This window comes from Microtus pennsylvanicus, chromosome 7 (genome assembly GCF_037038515.1).
Source record: "Microtus pennsylvanicus isolate mMicPen1 chromosome 7, mMicPen1.hap1, whole genome shotgun sequence".
Classification (NCBI taxonomy): Eukaryota; Metazoa; Chordata; class Mammalia; order Rodentia; family Cricetidae; genus Microtus; species Microtus pennsylvanicus.
In genome coordinates this window covers 58880764-58901260 of record NC_134585.1, presented here as the reverse complement: position 1 = coordinate 58901260, position 20497 = coordinate 58880764, and the positions used below count along the sequence as shown (strand labels likewise).

The following is a 20497-nucleotide window of genomic DNA, read 5'->3' as shown; positions in this document are numbered from 1 at the left end:
AGTTAGGTATATATCCCTTATGATATAATAGAAAATGGAGTATTTATTAAATAAAATAGTTTAATTATTTAGAAATAAATTATATTCTCTTTCTGAATTAAAAATGACCCTACTTTCAAATGAGTAAAGAACTGACTGAATTAAAGGAAGCCCTCACCTCACTTAATCTTTACCTCAGAGAGCTCTTGTTGGGCATGAAAAAAAATACTCGAAAGATGGTTTATTATAAGGAAATTAATTTCAGTGTGGTGTGCTATATCAAAATTGAAAGAAAAATGCTAAACGTGGTGAATAGTTTAATAAAAAATTGAATAGGCTTTAAGTCTTTGGTAAAAAGGTGTTACACACTTCATGAGGTCAGGCACTGTCGGGATGGCTCAGTCTTTACAGTGTTTGCTGCTCAAGAAATCCTAAATTCCAATCTCTGGAACCATGTCAGTGACAAGTGGATGTGGTCTGTCTGCAGTTCTAGCCTTGGAATACAGAGTTACTCGGAATCTCCACTATAACCTGGCTAACATGACTAGCCATAGCTTCAAGCCCTGTATTTAATTGAAAGATCTGACCTCAGTGAATAAGATGGAAGACCAGTTATGTTAGATCACTGATGTGAACCTTAAGCCTCCACATATGAACATACGTGCATGATTAAATAGTTATGTAACCAACACACAGAAAAATAAATACATACACCATACATGTTTATTCATGATAGGACAACCCACACTCTTTACTAAGACACAATAGCTTACTCATTAAAAATGACCAGCAGAGATTTTGAGTTCAGTCTTCCCAGGATTGTGAGAGTTGAGATTTTTAAAAATTATAAATATGAAGATGTGAAATGTTTATTTCTATATTCTGCAGTAGGGGATTCTCTCTGGACGATGTGTATCAAGGGCTTTAACAGGCATCATTACCCAGAAGTTCTACTCTAAAGATTTGTTTTGAACCAGGTATTAGAAATTGGCAAAACTGATACCATACAGGTATCTATGATAGTTTTTAATTTTAGTGTTTATTTGGCATCAGGCCAGTCTGTCTGCCTCACTTCATTGTCATTGTATTTTGCCTCTCTGAAATTGCCTACATTACATTGTTAAGTAGATGGTGATGCTTTGTAATAAAAATTTTTGAGAACTTTCTAAATGAGTGTAAGTTGTATTTAAATCTTTTCCATTCATCCCATCTTTTTTAAACCACAGTACACCTAATTTTTCAGTGTTTCCCGTGCTAAAAGTTAGATAAAATATTTTAGGCATATATGATAGCTTTTTTTTGCATCACCAGTAAAGAATCAGTGACTTGAACTATGCTATTAAATCATTTGTACTCAACACTATTGACAAGTGATGAGTGCAGTCTGCTAAAGTGAAGGCAGGAACTGTGGGATAATGACAGATTTTCTGAGACAAGCAGGGTCTGTCCTCACAGCACAGGAAGCCTCTACCTTTTCTACCAGCAAAATGCCCTCTCTACTCTCATGTTTCTTTTTCTTCCTGTAAAGTTTATGTTTTCTCACCATTTATAAAGTAAAAGAGCATTCTTATCTGTCAAGCAAAAGGGAAGTGAGCATTTGCTTACTTTTGTGACTAGAAAGAATATAATCTATTTTGTATGCTAAAGTATGGCATTTTATGATTAAAAGGTCAAAATATGTATTAATAAGGCTAATACCTAATCTAACAAACATCTTATTTTCCCTCCAAATAGGTAAATGACGGACAAGACTAACTTTTAAACAAAAGTAGCAACTAACATTTTTTTGGTTTGTGCCCATTTGTGTGATCCACTGTTGAATGCCAGTATAAGAGAAAATATTTTAAGTTTGTTGTTGAAGTACACGGAAAAATGTGAGATTTCTGATTAAACATGTTTAAAATTATATTGAAAACTTCATTTTCTGTCATGCTTGCTAGAGATTGTTTCTCTTATTATCTAACATTCCTAGCCAGCTGACTTCAGCTCTTCCTAAATCTACAGGCATCCTAATTTGGAGCCATTATATAATGAAAACATTGGGTGTAATTTCTTAGGTCTACAGTTCTTCATTGCCCTCAGTGCAGATCTTTACACTGTAGCTCATGATTATAATTTGCATAAGTGAAATTCATATTTATGAGTACAGATCTTGAAGCAACTGACAGGTGCAAGGTTGTCTGCCATGCCAATTTATTGTTTGTCGTGTCATTTAAGAGATAACTGCTCTCTGTATTTTAAAGAATACATTCTCTGCTAGAATTACAATCAAAATCTAAAAGTAGATAGAACTCATTTTGTAGCATTCGACTTTTATGCTTTTCTATGTAACAGTGGACATCCTTGTGGTGGTGATTGTTTGAATAAGTACTTACACATTGCAAATGTTGCTTGACACACATAAACCCTTGAGTTCAGAACCAAGATCAAGCCCTGGAGCAAAAGAATAGAAGCATTTGACTTAGCTGATACTGTCTATTATATTAGTGATATCTGTTATTATCTTCCAATTCATTTCTTCTGACCCTGTGTTTCAGGGTATGCATGAGCTGCTAGCACCTATCATCTTTGTTCTTCACTGTGACCACCAAGCTTTTCTACACGCTAGTGAGTCTGCACAGCCCAGGCAAGTTGTTGCATGCAAATATTTTCAAACTGTAGTTACTTTAGTTTTGTATTCTGTAAACAATTGATTGTATTTCGTGAGATTGATCTGTGCTAAATTCTAATGCTGATTTAGATACATGGCAAATTTGAATTGTAAGTGTGTCTGAAATAGTAGGACTTGTCAAATGAAAACAAAAATGTAAAGGACCAAAAAGGAAATGTTTGATATAATTTTAAAAATGATAATCATGGATAATATTCAGATTTGCTGTGCTCTAAGTTTTTACTATTAATTGAATGAAAACTGTGTGTGATACTTTGTCCCTACCAGCTCTGACTCAGCTTAGTACATAAAGGAACAGTGCTACCAAGGACACTGGTCTGTGAAATAGAGTGACTTTTCATATTTTTGAGAAATACTCATTCTTTCTTGTAAATGACTTTTGTAATTGGCCTTAGCTTTGGTAACTGTTAAAATTTAGCTCTCCATCTTAGAATACCAATGAGGCCAACAAGAAGCATTTTATGATGGGTGAGCTATAGGATTGTCAGGCATTGTCAGGAGTCTTCCTAGCTAAGTGACTTGCATGCCAGCAAAAATATACCTGGTGATACCTTGACACGTGTTTATATGATCCTTCCTAATCAGATATAAGCTGACTGTTTTGCTGGAAACAGGCCCAAATTATATTAACTCTTTTCTACAGTATATGAATTAGTGGTTGCATAATGTCCAGTTTTCTAATTTTATTGATTTCATCAAATCTTGACACAAGTAACTTAGCTTTTAAATGCCTTGAATTACTCTACAATCTAAGGCTGAAAATAGTTCATTATAAAATAGAACAGCATTGAGTAGATTTGCTAAAGGTGTTGTTGTTGACTAATTGATGTTAAGATGAAATAAAAAAGAAAGCAATAAAGCACTTTTGGTATTGCATGTTCAATCAGTCACTATAGTTTTTTGTTTGTTTTGAAAGAAAAGTAATATATTGTAGAGTAAAAAATTATTATAGATCAAACTTAATCAAGGACTATAGTATCACTTTTTCCATATGTTATTTGGAATACCTGGAAGGAATATAGTGTCACTCTTTCCATACATTATCTGGAATTATTAGATGGTTACTTTATTGGGACATAGACAATCAAATAACTTCCTTTTAATCTTTATAAAAATCAGAATTTTATTTGTTACTAGAGTTGACCTTTGAAAGACTAATTTTTTAGCTGTACACTATATGTAAATTGACTTATGAATGCAGTCTAAAGCAGAGGCTATATCTACTAGAGTTATTAAAATTTGCTCACGTTGATGGCTTGAATTGTTTTCTTTTATAAGTGAGGAAATGAAAACTCTATTGAACCCTGAGTTTCTGGAGCATGATGCCTAGTAAGTATTACAGCTATTGCGTTTTCTTTTTTAAAAAAAATACTATCAGAACTTTAGTGAAGAGTAAATATATAATTTTTTTTTCTAATTTTTAGCACAATGTTCTCACAGCTTATGGAAACTGCTGAACCTTGGTTTTCTACTTTTGAGCATGATGGTCAAAAGGTAACTCTTAATAGTACAGATCTCTTCAGTACATTTTTGTAAAAATAAATAAAAACACTAGAATAGTTAGTTATTTTACTGTAATATAGCTAATCATTTTTGTAATAAATTATAAACATACTTAGGGCAGCAATTCTAGCTATTACATATTCTAATAATATTGGTATATAAATAAACACAACATGAAGATTCATATAAATAAGTGGAACCTTTCCTTTTTTTAAAAAATTTATTTATTAAGGATTTCTGCCTCCTCCCCGCCACCACCTCCCATTTCCCTCCCCCTCCCCCCCCATCAAGTCCCCCTCCCTCATCAGCTCGAAGAGCAATCAGGGTTCCCTGACCTGTGGGAAGCCCAAGGACCGCCCACCTCCATCCAGGTCTAGTAAGGTGAGCATCCAAACTGCCTAGGCTCCCCCAAAGCCAGTACGTGCAGTAGGATCAAAAACCCACTGCCATTGTTCTTGAGTTCTCAATAGTCCTCATTGTCCGCTATGTTAAGCTAGTCCGGTTTTATCCCAGGCTTTTTCAGATCCAGGCCAGCTGGCCTTGGTGAGTTCCCGATAGAACATCCCCATTGTCTCAGTGTGTGGGTGCACCCCTCGCGGTCCTGAGTTTCTTGCTAGTGCTCCCTCTCCTTCTGCTACTGATTTGGACCTTGAGATTTCTGACCAGTGCTCTGTCTCTGTCTCCTTTCATCGCCTGATGAAGGTTAATATTCAGGAGGATGCCTATATGTTTGTCTTTGGATTCACCTTCTTATATAGCTTCTCTATGACCGTGAATTATAAGCTCAATGCCCTTTTTTTATGGCTAGAAACCAAATAGGAACCTTTCCTTTATATATGCATATTAGTCATGCAGTATTGCCACCTAATTATAAAATTATTATAAACTTTAAGTCTGTTTTTTCTCTTTCAGATAGAGAGAGATTTAGTATGTACCCCTGTCTAATTAATAACTCACAGTGATCTGCCTGTGTATTGGGAATAAAGGCGTGTACCATATACCTGGCTATTATAAACCTTTTATTAATCTCTTACTGAGATCTTTGTAATGCATTGCTATTGAAGCACATTGATAAAGATCTGTGTCAGACAGATTGCCTTCTTTTGCTAGTATATTATTTTAAAATCACAGATTTAATGTCCATGTCCTTTATTCTTACTTTATTTTACTTATTTTCATTGAATATAGGATTTAAATGAGGAATAGCATTTGAGCAGAGGGATGAAATTGAGACTTTTCTGTATGGAAAGCAATCTTGGAAGAATCATAAACACTATTATTTGAGCATTAGATTTAAACTCAGAAGTAAACCAAGAATCACTAGTGAGGGATGCTACAAACGCCATTGTCAGATACATAGAAATGAGGGACTGAAGGTCACGGTGGGTCAGGCTCATGGAGTCCATAGAAATTTGAAGTGGTGGCAAAAGGATGTTGAGGGAGGGCCTCACACAGATTGTATTTTAAGCACAGTTACTCATCTTTTCTCAGCTACTTACATTGACAAAAGGACAGAGAAAGAACATTTCTTTTTCTAAAATGATTTTTTCTTTCCCTTTTTGTGTAGTTTTCATTTAGTGTTTCAGTTTTAATTGCTACAAGAAATATACTTCCATCCAAGCCTAACCAGATCAACTGGCCATGGGCCACTTGACAGGCTTCACTGCTTCTAGCATGTTGTGGGAGCTGTGAGCTGCATTCCTGCCGCCCGGCTCTTGGTCGCCTGGCTAGCTTATGCCCCGAAATAACAACACACAAATTGTATTCATTTAAACACTGCCTGGCCCATTAGCTCTAGCTTCTTACTGGCTAATTCTTACATCTTGATTACCCATTTCTGTTAATATGTGTAGCACCCCAAGGTGCGCTTACCGGGAAGATTCTAGCCTATGTCCATCCTGGGTCAGAGCTTCATCGCGTGTGCCTCAGAGAGCAGAGCCATCGAGTCTGAGCTCACTTCCTCTTCCTCCGAGCATTCTGTTCTGTTTACTCCACCCACCTATGTTCTAACCTACCAAGGCCAAGCAGTTTCTTTATTAATTAACCAATGACCTTCCTCCATCACTATCCTAATTCTCCTGGGAAATTTAATGACACAAGAGGAACTATGCAAGGGAGACACTTAGAAGAGACACTCTGGGTGAGGCTGGATAAGCACAGCTGTCACCTGCCCCATAAATGTTTGCTATGCCATGGTTATGATAGAGCAGTGTTGCATCTTTAAGCTCCTTTGATGGATAAATTTAAAACCAATTACCATGTTTCTTAATTTCAAATTGAAATAATATGTCTTCTATTTTTCAGGGAAAAGACTCTCTGATGACACCCATCCCCTTTGCTAGACCACAGGATTTAGGGCCAACAGTTGCCATTGTTACTAAAGTCAACCAGATCCAGGATCACCTACTGAAGAAGCATGATATTGAGCTCTACATGCACTTGAACAGACTAGAAATTGCACCACAAATATATGGGTTGTAAGTTTTAAATTTTTACTTTAGCTATTTCTAATTATGATTTTCTGATAGTTTCTGAATAGCTCAGATCCCTGAAAATAGGGCCTGTTGTAGTTCCATGTCATTCATGTGCCAGGTCATCTCATTATTTTCACATATGGTGTCTCATCTTTGAACATGGTAGAGTATGTTATTTAGCTAAGCAGTCTAAGGAAGCATGGGATTGCATGCGATTACACATGAATCCAGACCCGAGACTCAAAGTCATCTGTACTGTGTTCTTTGAATGCCTTGATTTTCCTTCTGGTTGAAAAGTTTTTCTCAGTGAACATGCTGTAGTAATTATCTGTAGTCACGTTATTTTCTAACATGCTAACAGAAGAATAGGGACTCAGTGATTCCTTAGGGGTGGTGTGTGTGTGTGTGTGTGTGTTTTCCCCACGATTAAATGTGGTAAATGAGAAAACTAGTGCTTTGGTTAGTGTCTGTTAGCTATGTAAATCTGTAGATAACAAAATTATTTGTTCATCACATTTTTAGAAAATGTTCTTTTCATCTTCATCTACTGCTAAGCAATTGCTTGGAAGAAAAAAATATTTTTGCTATGATTTTTATTAAAGATTTCCACCTCCTCCCCACCTCCCTTTTCTCTCCCCCTCCCCCCACTTCCCAAGTCCAAAGAGTAGTCAGGGTTCCCTGCCCTGAGGGAAGTCCAAGGTCCTCCCCGCCCCCCTCCATCCAGGTCTAGGAAGGTGAGCATCCAAATAGGCTAGGCTCCCACAAAGCCAGTACATGCAGTAGGATCACAACCCAGTGCCATTGTCCTTGGCTTCTCAGCAGCCCTCATTGTCCGCCATGTTCAGAGAGTCCGGTTTTATCCCATACATTTTCAGTCTCAGTCTAGTTGGAAGAAAATTTTTGAAACCTGACTCTCAATTAGCTTAGATGTTTAAAGATAAGAACGTCATTGAGATGTACATAGACCAGGGACTTAAAAAAGACACAGTGAGTGTTTTATGTATGTTTTCTTGTGAGACTGAGTCTTTTCCTCTTTTTCTTTGGAAGCTCTGAGTTCTGCTGAAGGGAAGTCTGCTTTCTTGTGTTTATGGTACTGATTCTTATTTGGGTGCTTTAGCTGTGGTATCAGCAAAACACCTTCATCATTCCTACTGGAAATAACAGACTTTCGTGTTATGGTCATTGGGCAGCACAGGCTGATATTAAGGAATTGCCATTTAAAAGTGAAATGTGTGTCACTGTAAATACTGAGCTTTAATTTAAAAGGTCAGGAGTTAAGTTCTGTTTTTCTTTCCGTGATGCAAAGAATTGGTATATCCAAAGACATGCCTCAAGGAAAATTTAGTATAAAAAAGTGGTTTTGTTTGTTCAAACTCCTTTTTGCGAATAAATTGAAAACTAATGTCCATTTTTACTAATTTCAATTATTGCTACCAGAAAAAGAGTCTTTAAGATAATAGAAAAATTTACTATTGAATATTTTTGTCATTTCTTTGAAATGCTTATAACTTTTTGCCAGTTTGTCTGAGCTGGTGATTTACTTGGAATCCAGGTAGCATGGATTTTAGTATACTAATTTATATTTAGAATATTGTTATACCAAACACTTGTGTATTTTTGAAATGTTTTTAATTTTCACTTTTTAAATGTTTAACTTTTTATTGATTTTTATTGAACTATACATTTTTCTCTGCCTCTCTCCCTTCCTCTTCTTTCCCCTTCTACCCTTTTCCATGGTCCCCATGCTCCGAATTTACTCAGGAGATCTTGTCTTTTCCTACTTCCCATGTAGATTAGATCTGTGTATTTCTCTCTTAGGGTCCTCATTGTTGTCTAGGTTCTCTGCAATTGTGATTTGTAGGCTGATTTTCTTTGATTTATGTCTAAAAACCACTCGTGAGTACATATATTTGTTTTTCTGGGTCTGAGTTACCTCACTCAATATGTTTTCTGGATCTATACACTTACCTGCAAATCTCAAGATGTCGTTCTTTTCCTATGTAGTACTCCATTGTGTAAATGTGCCACATTTTCCTTATCCATTCTGTAGTCAAGGGGCATTTAGGTTGTTTCCAGGTTCTGGCTATGACAAACAATGCTATGAACATAGTTGAGCACATGTCCTTGTGGCATGAATGAGCATCCTTTGGGTATACCCAAAAGTGGAATGACTGGGTCTTGAGGAAGGTTGTTTCCTAATTTTCTGAGAAATAGCCACACTGACATCCAAAGGGGTTGTACCAGCTTGCATCCCACCAGCAATGCAAAAGTGTTCCCTTTTCCCCACAACCTCTCCAGCATAAGTTGTCATCAGTGTTTTTCATCTTGGCCATTCTTACAGGTGTAAGATGGAATCTCAGAGTTGTTTTGATTTGCATTTCTCTGATGACTTAGGATGTTGAGCATTTCCTTAAGTGTCTTTCAGCCATTTTAGATTCCTTTGTTTAGAGTTCTCTGTTGATGTCTGTACCCCATTTTTTTACTGGATTATTTATTCTTTTGATGATCAATTTCTTGACTTCTTACTATATTTTGGAGATCAGACCCTGATGTGGTGTTGGTGAAAATCTTTTCCCATTCTGTAGGCTATCATTTTGTCTTGTTTTTCATGTCCTTTGCTTTACAGAAGCTTTTCAGTTTCAGGAGGTCCCATTTACTAATTGTTTCTCTCAGTGTCTGTGGTACTGGGGTTATATTTAGGAAGTGGTCTCCTGAACCAATGTGTTCAAGTGTACTTCCCACTTTCTCTTCTGTGAGGTTTAGTGTGGTTAGCTTAATTTGAGGTCTTTGATTCACTTGGACTTGAGTTTGTGCATGGTGATAGATATGGTTCTATTTTCTTCTACATGTTGATATCCAGTTATGCCAGCATCATTTGTTAAATATGCTTTCTTTTTCCATTTGATATTTTTTGCTTCTTTGTCAAAAATCAGGTGTTTGAAGGTGTGTGGATTGCTATCTGTGTCTTCGATTCTGTTTCACTGGTCCTCCTGTTTGTTTTTATGCCAATACCAGGCTGATTTCAGAATTGTAGCTCTGTAGTAGAGTTTAAAGTCGGGATTGTGATGCCTTCAGAAGTTTTTCAGCATCTAATAAGATGATCATGTGGTTTTTATTTTTAAAAGTTGTTTACATGATGGATTACACTGACAGATTTTTGTATGTTGAAGCATCCCTGCATCTTTAAAATTTTTTTTTGCAATATATATTGTTTACTATATTCTTACCCCACCTAGCCCAACTCCTCCTTGATTCCACCCTGTTCCACTTTATATTCCTTCTTTCTGTTAAACACTCACAGTAAAACAAAACACACACACATACACACAGAATGTATGTAATGTTGGACAACTATTACTGAGCATGAGGCTTGCAAGGCCCGAGAAGTGGTTGATATACCCAGTGTCACAGTGTTGAAGAAAACTCGTTTTTCCTTTTTCAGCAGGTGTTAATTTCAAATAGCGTATTGGTTAGGGGGCTGAACTTTGTGCCCACTTGTTTGTGCTTAGATTTTGTCTGATTTGAACTTGTAAAAGTATTGGGCATGCTGCCACAGTCCCTATGTATTCGCAGATGAGCCCACACTGTTGTGTCCTTATTATCTGGTCCTTACAAGCTTCCTTCTCTTCCTCACAGATCCCTGACTGTGCCTTGAGGGGCGGGGTATACACATCAGACTTTTATTTTCCTTCAATTTTCTAATTATCTTAAAAATTCCAAGAGTTCATTGGACAACCCTGTAAAATTACTTTCTTGGTAAAACTCTATGATCCATGATGTGACTCCTCTTTTTTCTTTCTACCTTATAGGTGTTACTTTCAGTAACCACATTCGCTTCATGTTTCTCATTTTAATCCAAATATCATCTGAATTATTTTTAATTATGTTTTATATTTGAAAAAAAATGATTATGTTTGTTTTATCAATTTTCCTATTTTAAATAGTCTAGTACAGAGATTTTTCTCATATATTTGTTTGTCATAATGTTTGTGAGGCTTAGGAACAGCCACATAAGTTGAAAAACCTCATGTTTCTGAATTTTGTCTTAAGCTATTTTATCCATTTGTGTATTTCTTATTACTAAATATTAGAAACTTGGGGCAGTGTATTTGTGTGTGTGTGTATGCATTCCATATGAAACATAGGCTTTGAGATCAAATCATACCTGTTTAATTGCTTTGAGCCTAATTTTGTTACCTGTGAAATGAAGTTTAAAAATAAAGGCATTTGTTTCTTAGGGTGTAATGAGAATTAAGTCATGATGTACAGAGAGCACAGTGCTTAGCTAGTGTGCAGTAAACATTCAGTACCCACATGACAGTACTCATTATCATATCTATCCTTACCATTATTTCATTAGAATATATCTGTGATTTAGGAGCCCTTTCAACTCTGTCTTTAGTATTCTGTATTCATGAATAAATATATAGGTTTCTAGTTTGGAGAAAATGTAGAAGTCATTTTATGACAGTGCTTTTTTAAGAGATAGCATTAAAATTGAGAGTAGACTTTTAAAATGGTTATATCAACTTGGCACAGTAATTTTTTGTTCTTAAAAACTACAGATTTCTGTGTAATGGAGATAAATTGAAATACTTTTGTTTTATATATTATACACACAGTATTTATATAAGAACTTGCTCATGCTACCATTTGTTGCTGCTGGAAGAAAGTTAATTTTACATTCAATTAACATTTGAAAATATATTCTAATGTTTTTTTAAGTAAGTGGACAAAAATACAACCATCAAACTTCTTAATAAAAATATTTCACTAAGAATACAATCAGAATTCTTTGTTTCCTTGCTATTATGTAGATTTGCATGACAGCTCTTACAGAATTTTTATTTTGAGACAAAATAATGTGATTTTTGGTGAGGTAGAATATTTCAACAAAATTAGAAAATGATTTGACGCAAATTTCAATAGTAAATTTGTCAATAGAAAAATGTTAGCAGTACTAACAACCAGTATAGAATGAAGATTATATTATAAAACTGTTTATGTTTGAGGAAGTTTGTTAGAAAATATCCTGTTTTAATACTGCCTTCTTATTTAATTAATATTTAATTTAAGCCCTTTATGATTCAAAAAAAGTTTTAGCCTACCTTGTAGTATGGTAATAATTCTTCTAATTTTGAATAAATTCTGCTACATTTTTAAAAGCAGTTTTTTTAGAAGTATATCATTTGAAGTCATATGATATGGAAAATATGCCACCTACTTAGATTCTCTACATTTACATTAAATTTATTACTAAGGTAATAAACTTGTTTAATATAATAAACTTATATAAAATTAATGATTACTATAAGAACAATTGTATCAGCATTAGCTGACATCATTCCAATTTTTTTTATCCTAATTTCAGGTTAATTGGTGATATTTATTTTGAAATTCATGGCTCAATACCCATAGACTTCTCAGTATTGCATAATATCTTGCATGTTAATGCTATTATTGTGATAATACAAAATAATAAATCCTAAAAGTCATTTACACCATGTTTTCTATTAACTTTAAGAATGATTATTCCTCTCCTCAAAATGAAATCATTCAAATAATTAGCATAGGAAGTCTTTTGTTTCACAATTACTTGTTGATAACTAGGATATTTTTTTAAAACAAAAAAAAATTGTGATAGTTCTCATTGCATACTAACCAAAAATACAAATTTTGTGATAGTTCTCATTGCATCCTAACCAAAAATACAAATTTTGTGATAGCTCTCATTGCATACTAATCCATAATAAAACATTGGCTTCATTATTGGTGCCTTTCACGGTTATTTTTTATGTTGATTTTGTGGTATCTGTTTTATGAATAATATATTATTTTATAACTTGGTTCTGATTAGAGAAAATCATGAAATGTGTTTGAGTTTTGTCTTTGATGCCATAGTTTGTTCTGAGTCCAGCAGATTTGTAATCACTGCTGATTCATATAATCACTTGCCACTCTGGTTTATTACTTCTATCACAGTAGTAACTTAAACTGAAAAAAAAAATTGAAGTTTATCTGAACTGTTTTTCTCTCTTTTTTCCTTGTTTTTTGTTTATTGTTGTTGTTGTTTGTTTGTTTCTCTGTAGTTTTGGCGCACCTGTCCGGGAACTAGCTCTTGTAGACCAGGCTGGCCTTGAACTCACAGAGATCCGCCTGCCTCTGCTTCCCAAGTGTTGGGATTAAAGGCTGAGCCACTACTGCCTGGCTCTGAAATGTTTTTCTATGCCTTAGTAGTCTTTTGTTATAACCTAAAGTTTTGATTGTAGTTGGCATTTTGACATAAATGAATACGTATTAAGGACCTAAAGGATGTACATTAATATCACTTTTGAGGGGCACTCTCATAACATTCTTGGGCTTCAGCACTCTTAATTTGTGGACTTGGAGTTTTTAGTACTTCTGAGATGAATTTTCTACTGCTCAGAGCCTTATTTCATATCTGTCTTGTTTCTCAGGCTTAGCAGATCTTGTACTGTTTAGTTAAATTTGTTAAGGTGAGATTTTGATTATTGGTAAGACTGCTTAATTTTACAATATAATATTGCAATATTTGTAATACACAGCTTCTTCACATATCATAGTGTCATAATTTATGAGTACTCACTATCTTTATGCCTGTACTTAACATATGAGCATATGGTTAAAGATGTAATTCTTACTCTTCAGAAGTCGCTGTAATTATTACCTTAAAAATTGTGTCCCTTCATTATTGAAGTAAATCATTTCATATGCTTAGGTATTCATTAAAATGTGTTTTTTTTCTTTTCAGTCAACTTTACTGCCCACATCAAGCATAAGATATATATGAGGGAATTAGATAGTGACAATCCAATTTTATCTTTTTTTCATAAACCATTCGTAAAGCTTTTTCTCCTTAGTATAAAAAATTAACACCAAAATTTACAATGAAGAATAATAAATGTTTGAAGTAATGATGCAGAATTCATATTTCCTTTGTTTATCTTCAGAACACATTATATTTCCAGATATAAAAAAAAAAGAAAAGAAAGGCTTATTTACATCAAACAGCTACCAAGGAACTCAGCCAGGCTTGAGTGTACATTAACACTCAAGCCTGAGTAAGACTAATCGTGGTGGTCAGCCAAGATACCAGAAACCACCATGCTTGGACATAGACCATGAGCCCCACCCATTCAGCTTCACTAAATGAGCTTCTTCCGAGAACCCTGTTTGATAGGGTCCTACTAGAGAGCTCTAAGGCTCAGAGCCATTACAAAAGTGAGGAATAAAAAGGATAAGATACTCTGCATACGCTATACAACAGCATACGCATATCTAAAATAATAGTCCATAGCATTGGGCTTCTTGTCCAAGGCAAGTACCAGCCTTCAATGAAAAATAAACTTTGCCAACCGTCTGAGTGTATATTGTTAGTAGGTCTAAGACCAGATTACCATGCTCTGCAGAAGTCTATTATAAAAAGTACCATTCACATCTTTCTGAGTAAAAATGCGCTTTGAAGATCTGAAACTTTGTATTATCCTTGTGAATTTGGGCTTTCTGCCTTCCATAACCTGCTGACATCTGTGACTCCTTCATGTTACTGTCTTTTATGGAAACTAAGAGGAGTATAGAAGACTTTATTTTGGTATGCATATAATTTTAATTATACATTTTACTAATTAGAACACTTTGTACAGTACAACATGTACATTACCAGTTTCAGTACTGTTCTGTAAATTTATTTACAAAAGGTACAATAATATGAATGCCCTTAGTTTACCTGAATATGTTCTCAACAGTTCTGAAACAGGATAAAGTTGCATATATGATGAGAAACATTGTCATTTTAATTTTTCATTTGAAAGTTTTATTTAAAATGTTATTTAAAATTAACATTATTTTTCCCTTCTCTCCTTTCTTTGATGCCCCACTCACTCCCTCTCAAATTCATCCTCTTTATTTGTTACTGTTTTATGCACACATGTGTGCACACGCACACACATATACACATGAGTACAATTTACTGAGTCCATTTTTGTTTCGTCGTATCTATTAAGATTTCAGGACTAACCAGTTGATACTGAAGTTAGAATGGACTTTTTAAAATTAATTTATTAATTATTTTTATAAACAGTCTTTCCTCATTTTACATATCAATCCCAGTTACCTCTTCTACCCCTCTTCTGACTCCCTCTGCCTTCCTGCTGAGCCACCACCTCCCCCCCCCCCAATCCACTCCTCAGAGAGGGTGAGGTCTCCCATTGTGAGTTCAGGAAATCTGTCACATCACTTGGGGTAGAACGAGACCCTCCCCTGTATCTAGGCTGAGCAAGGTATTCCTCCATAGGGAATAGGCTACAAAAAGCTAGTTTATACCCTTGGTGTAAATTCTGGTCCAGCTGTCAAGTGGCCCCATCTAGTGCCCAAGCCACACAACTGTCGCCACATTCAGAGGTACTAGTTTGGTCCCTTGGAGCACATAAACTTAGCAGAATGTATTTAGATTAGGAGGGGAGTAAATTTTACCCTCAAAGAGAAAGCATAGTTTTTAAGAATTGGGGGATATATTTTAGGATTTGATAGGAAATTGATGAAGAAAAAAATCCCAGAAATTAATTAATTTCTCATATTAAGCTTGATTTTTCTTCTCTACCTTCTTTAATCCATGTATCTGTCTGTATGTAATCTTCTACTTTTTTCTTAACCTAGTCATCCAGTGGCAAATTGAGTCTGCCCATGACTGCTTTTTCTTTTGCCATGTGGTAATCTGTATATTTTGGCATGCTCCATCTTTAAGTGTACTTGGTAGTTACTCAAGCCTGTGTCACCTAGGTTTCTGAGCACATTGTATATGCTTGATAGGTCTCTGATCAGTCAGAAATTTTCACTCTTGGTTTCTTATTTTTAGCTACTATACTTAATATGTATAAAACTAATTATGGGACCTCTAACTCAGTGCTTCAAAATATCCCTGCACGTTAAGGTTTCCAGAGAAATTTTTTTTTGTTTGGGTTTTTTTGTTTGTGTTGTTGTTGTTGTTCTTTGCCTTGCGGGACAGGATGGGTTGACTCTTCTAAGACATTGAGATCACACCAGTAGGTATTTAAAAGAAATCTAAGTCATGTTTCTTTCATTTGCAATTTATTATTTGAAATTTTATAGTTGCATGTAGTATTTTAACTAAATCCATCCCCTTTGAATTACCTCTTATTCCTTCTACCATGTTTCCCTCACAGTTCAGTGTTTTGTTGTTGTTTTGTTTTGTTTTTTTGTATTATTAAAACTTACTGAGTCTTACTTATTATAGTTTTGTCTGTATGTGCATGGTTGTAGCCTCTCTGATGCTACGTCCTTAAAGCAAAGTTTCATTCTCCTGGCAACCATCAGTTGCCAATAGCTCTTCATCTAATGGTAGAACTTTATGAGCCCTCCCTCATCCATGCTGTCATTTTGCCTGGCATGGTCTTGTGCATGTCTACTGCATGCAGTCCCATTTGAAAATGTTTCAAAGTTTGCTTGTCATGTATTTTAGTCAGTCATCTAAGTTGTATGTGATCATACGACAGTAACTCTCCTCCTTCCTCCCGCCTTAAAACCTCTCCAAGACCTCTGAAGGAAGAAGGCTTAACTTATTTACCTACAGCAAGCCTATATCCATAGTTCCTTGGCTTCCCATAATCTAGTTTCTTGAATTGAATGCTAAAACAATTGGAGACTAGTCTAATACACCCTGCCTACATGAACACTTCAGAACCAGTGTCCCCACAGCCGCTGGTGACTCATAGTGCCTGGCTTCTGCTTCTGCATTCTGCTTAATCAGAAGTTTGTCTCTTCACTTAAATGGCTTTAGATTTTTAAGATCTCATGTTAAAAAAATAAGTGATTTGTTATTTCAGTTTTTCTTAGTCTGGTAACTTTCTTCCAATTCAGTGTTTTTAATGTTAAATTTAGACATTGCAATTACTATTCATTAAACAAACACGTAAGTGCCTACTGACATTAAATGCTGTAAGATCAGTTGGGTACTAAGAGAAATACCGTTACTCATAACAGCACACGCCTCTCTAGAAGGCTCAGGGCCGTGTGTGTAATTTGAGAGCTCAGAGACTTTACACATGGGTTTTCTTTATGCAAGAGAAAGTGGGAAAGATCATAAATAACTTCTCTTTTAATTGTCAGCTTACACACCTGTGAAAATAAGATATAATACTAGATTGTTCCTAGTAACAATTTTAAATAATTATGAATAAATATTGAAATAAATATTGCAATAAATTAATATTGAAAGTAATCATGTACCTTCTAAAACAAGTCATTTTAACATTTTAAAATAACATTTTTTTAATCAACTGTCATTCCTCAAAATACCTTTGGAATTCCCTTTCTGGAGTTGTCATTGCTAATATTAGAACCTGTTTCATGCTTGTCTAATCAAATAATCAAAGAATATACATACATACAATACATAATCTTATTTATCACAATGTTCATTGACCACATTTGACTCTAATTAGAAGTGTTAGTTACTTATTAGAATAAGACTCATGGTGAAAATACAGCACACTAGCAATGTATAGGAGCATCATAAAATCGTTATTATATGATGGGTTATTCTTGCAAAAAAATGAGGTAATCTTGTGAAAATCTCAGTGCCTTTATTGAAAGAAAGAAACGTAACTTTGGAGTCACATGTCACATATAAATCTATCTATGATGAAAATTGATTTTCATTGTTTTACAGGAAAACAAAAACAATTAACTGAATATTATTTACCGGTAAATATTCTATTCTTACTTTAAGGAAAACTTATGAATCACCTAAGGCCACCTGAGGTGACCACCTTTCCTAGAAGTCTCTCATTCACCCGGTATCACACTTGAGTGAGGTTTATTTTCTACTCGAGCTATTTTAATTGGCCACAGCCTCCTGAGGGTCACTTTTCATTCTTAAAAACAACTGGGAAAACCCTGTAGCCCTGAGAGAGGCATAAACAGAAGAATCCATTTGGAAGGCTGTGGAGAGTGAATGTGTTTGTCCCGCTCTCTATCTTTTCACAAATGGAGCTGGACGGGTAAGCCGCCATACCTTCTTTTTAATACAAGGTGAAAGTTAGAGGATTTGGGTGACAATTTGGTAGAGTTGTATTGACAAACAAACAAAAAAAACCATGCTGGCTTTTATAAGAAATGAAATAACAGAAATGGCAAGAAGAGTTGAATGATCCTATCTTTCACACTGCCAACCACAGTTCTGTTGGCTAGATTTGGAGTTCCAGCTATTGCCCAGCTGGTGAATCATTGAAAAGTATCTTAGGTCATGTGAGCCCATTGTAGCCAATTGGGTGGTTTGGCAGACAACAAATATCTGTTGTGTATTTGCCTGTGAACATTCTCTGCTTGTCTGTATCTCCCCATAGATGATGCATAAAGTGTGTGTGTAAGTTCATACCTGTATGTTTACACCCAGTAATATGTACTTTGATTCCTTCTAGGAAATAGACTGGTAAGAATAATCTAGTTACAACAGTTTCTATGGGGATTTTTGTTTATTCCTTTTTTCATATTTCCTCCAGTTGTAAAAATTACAGTGATTACACATCATAAAGCCTATCTGTAATAAAATGCATCAGCTGGCCAAGGTTTTCATCGCTCACTCAATAATCCATTAATACAGCAACGCTGCCCAGGCATCTTTATAATACCAACTCGGAGGTAATTTTAATCAGCTAGACCAGCTGGTATTTAACAGCAGCTGCTGGAGACGCCACAAATATACTCAGTAGCTGACATCTTTATTTGCAGTTTTTCAAGGGGAGAAGAGATTCTCCTGTGGTTATTTGTATTAAGCATTTAAAGGAAGGTGTAAAGCAGATAGGGGTTTATGCCTCAATGAGAAGGGGGAAAGGAATGATGATAAAAACAGCAGTGATAAATTCCATTAAAAGAGATTTGTAAATGCAGAAACTGCTTAAATAAATAACGGTGCATTGGTTCAGAGTGGACTTCAGACCTTTTCCTGCTTATATTTGCACTAATTGTGGGTATCACTAGCAGGAGAAATACAGTGGGCTGTGTAGCATCTCTCTGTCCTTTTACACTAAATTTGTAGTGTCTTTTACTGTGGAAGCCTGAAGAAATCACCTGACAAGATATTTTGCTATGTATGTACTCTTGACTCAACCACTTCATGTCATTTCCTTTTCTGTGTATTATGAATATATTTTGTAACTTTAATTATGATATTTTATACACATAAAGGCACCATTGATATGCATTATCTAATAATAAATGCATAAGGCCATCTTGTAGTAATAGGGAGGCAGCATAGCAAAGTGAAGTTAGCAGTAACGAGACCGTTATAAACAAAAATTTAATTCCATTTGGTGAATCTTGGCTTCCAAAGCTCAGAAGTAATAGACTTTACTGCTGAGAAACGCCTTGTTTGTTTGTTACGCTCTTTGGCTTTCAGCCCCTTTATATTTATAAAATACTCTGATATCTCCTCTCAGTAGGAATTGTTGTCAGAGACTTTGGGAGATGGAATACAAAATACTTAAGGTTCAGTGAAAGAAAAAATGAAGTAGAAGAAGGCATGTGAGTAAACACCAGTGGTCTGCGAGCAGTTGTGGAAGGCGTCTTCATGCCAGTGGCTTTGTGTAGGGAGCAGCACACCAAAATACACAGAAGTCAGTGTCTGATACATATGCTTCCAAAGCTAATTCTTTTGACATTTTCTCTAAGACTGAACTTAGAGAATTAAAGAGGTTTTTGTTTTTGAAGTAAATTGGTCCAGCAACATAGTAGAGAAAGGCAGTTAACAGCCAGCCTGCCACCCAGAGTTCTTTTTTTTTTTTTTTATGGTTTTTCGAGACAGGGTTTCTCTGTGGCTTAGGAGCCTGTCCTCGAACTAGCTCTTGTAAACCAGGCTGGTCTCGAACTCACAGAGATCCGCCTGCCTCTGCCTCCCAAGTGCTGGGATTAAAGGCGTGCACCACCACCGCCCGGCCACCCAGAGTTCTATCCCTAGGATTCTCAACCACAAGGTTGACCTTTGACCTCCACATGCATAACTTGGAACACAGGCTTTACACACACACACACACACTGGAAGAAAACCTAGCTTAAGAAAATGGATGTACAGACCTTGTATAACTGCTGTAGAAACAAGTTTGTTGTTTCCGAGCCTTACAGCGTGAGAATAACCTTTTCTGTGTTCATACCTTTGCTTCCATGCCTACCGAAGTTAATTGATCACATGGTAAAATGGACTGCTGTTCTAAACTTCCAAAGATTGCCAGTGTAACACAGAGTCTGCAGGAACGAACCTTCATCTGCCAGTGCCAGTGTCTTTCTTTTCCCAGTCACAGTGCAGAGCTGTAGCGGAGTTAGAAGTCAGTGACAGGAAGGGTGACCCAGATAGCAGTTTGAATTGTAATATTAGTTAGCTAGCATTTTTTTGTTAGTTTTGTTTATAGTGAAAACAGCCCATTTGAGTGTGTTAGTGTGTTTGACAACAGACAGTTTGATATATTGCTGGGCACAGCGGTAGGTTTGATTTGAGTGGTATTAGCTCTCAGTGTTTTGATTAATGGTAATTGTCTCCATGAAAAGGCATTTTTACTACAACTCATAGTTCTGGAAACAGAAGTCGACTTACAAGATCCATAATTACTGTTCTGAGTTAGCATGTAAAAGGGCAAGGAGAGCCTGCTGCAGTAGCACAGTAGGTTTGCTTTGTGTTACAGTGAGAGACTGTTCCTTTTGTCAGAATATAAATCTTCTGTTGTTTATCTTTTGTTCGGTATGTGAAGTTGATTTATGACACATTTCTGTTGCTCATAATTTAGTTTAAATCCTGTACCAGGGAAAAATTTTCACCTGTCTGTACAGTGGAATATAAAAG

At 35.6% G+C, this 20497-nt stretch overlaps 1 protein-coding gene across 7 annotated transcripts in view; it reads left to right on the top strand.

The window, feature by feature from the left end:
- Tbc1d5 (TBC1 domain family member 5) overlaps nt 1–20497 on the top strand; it is a 436877-nt gene that overhangs the window by 262030 nt on the left and 154350 nt on the right. For all 7 annotated transcript variants that reach the window (XM_075980962.1, XM_075980961.1, XM_075980968.1 and 4 more), the window contains 4 exons: nt 2517–2605; nt 3929–3979; nt 4075–4144; nt 6458–6630. In XM_075980962.1, the coding sequence (XP_075837077.1) occupies nt 2517–2605; nt 3929–3979; nt 4075–4144; nt 6458–6630 (383 nt within the window). The remainder of the gene's footprint in view (nt 1–2516; nt 2606–3928; nt 3980–4074; nt 4145–6457; nt 6631–20497) is intronic.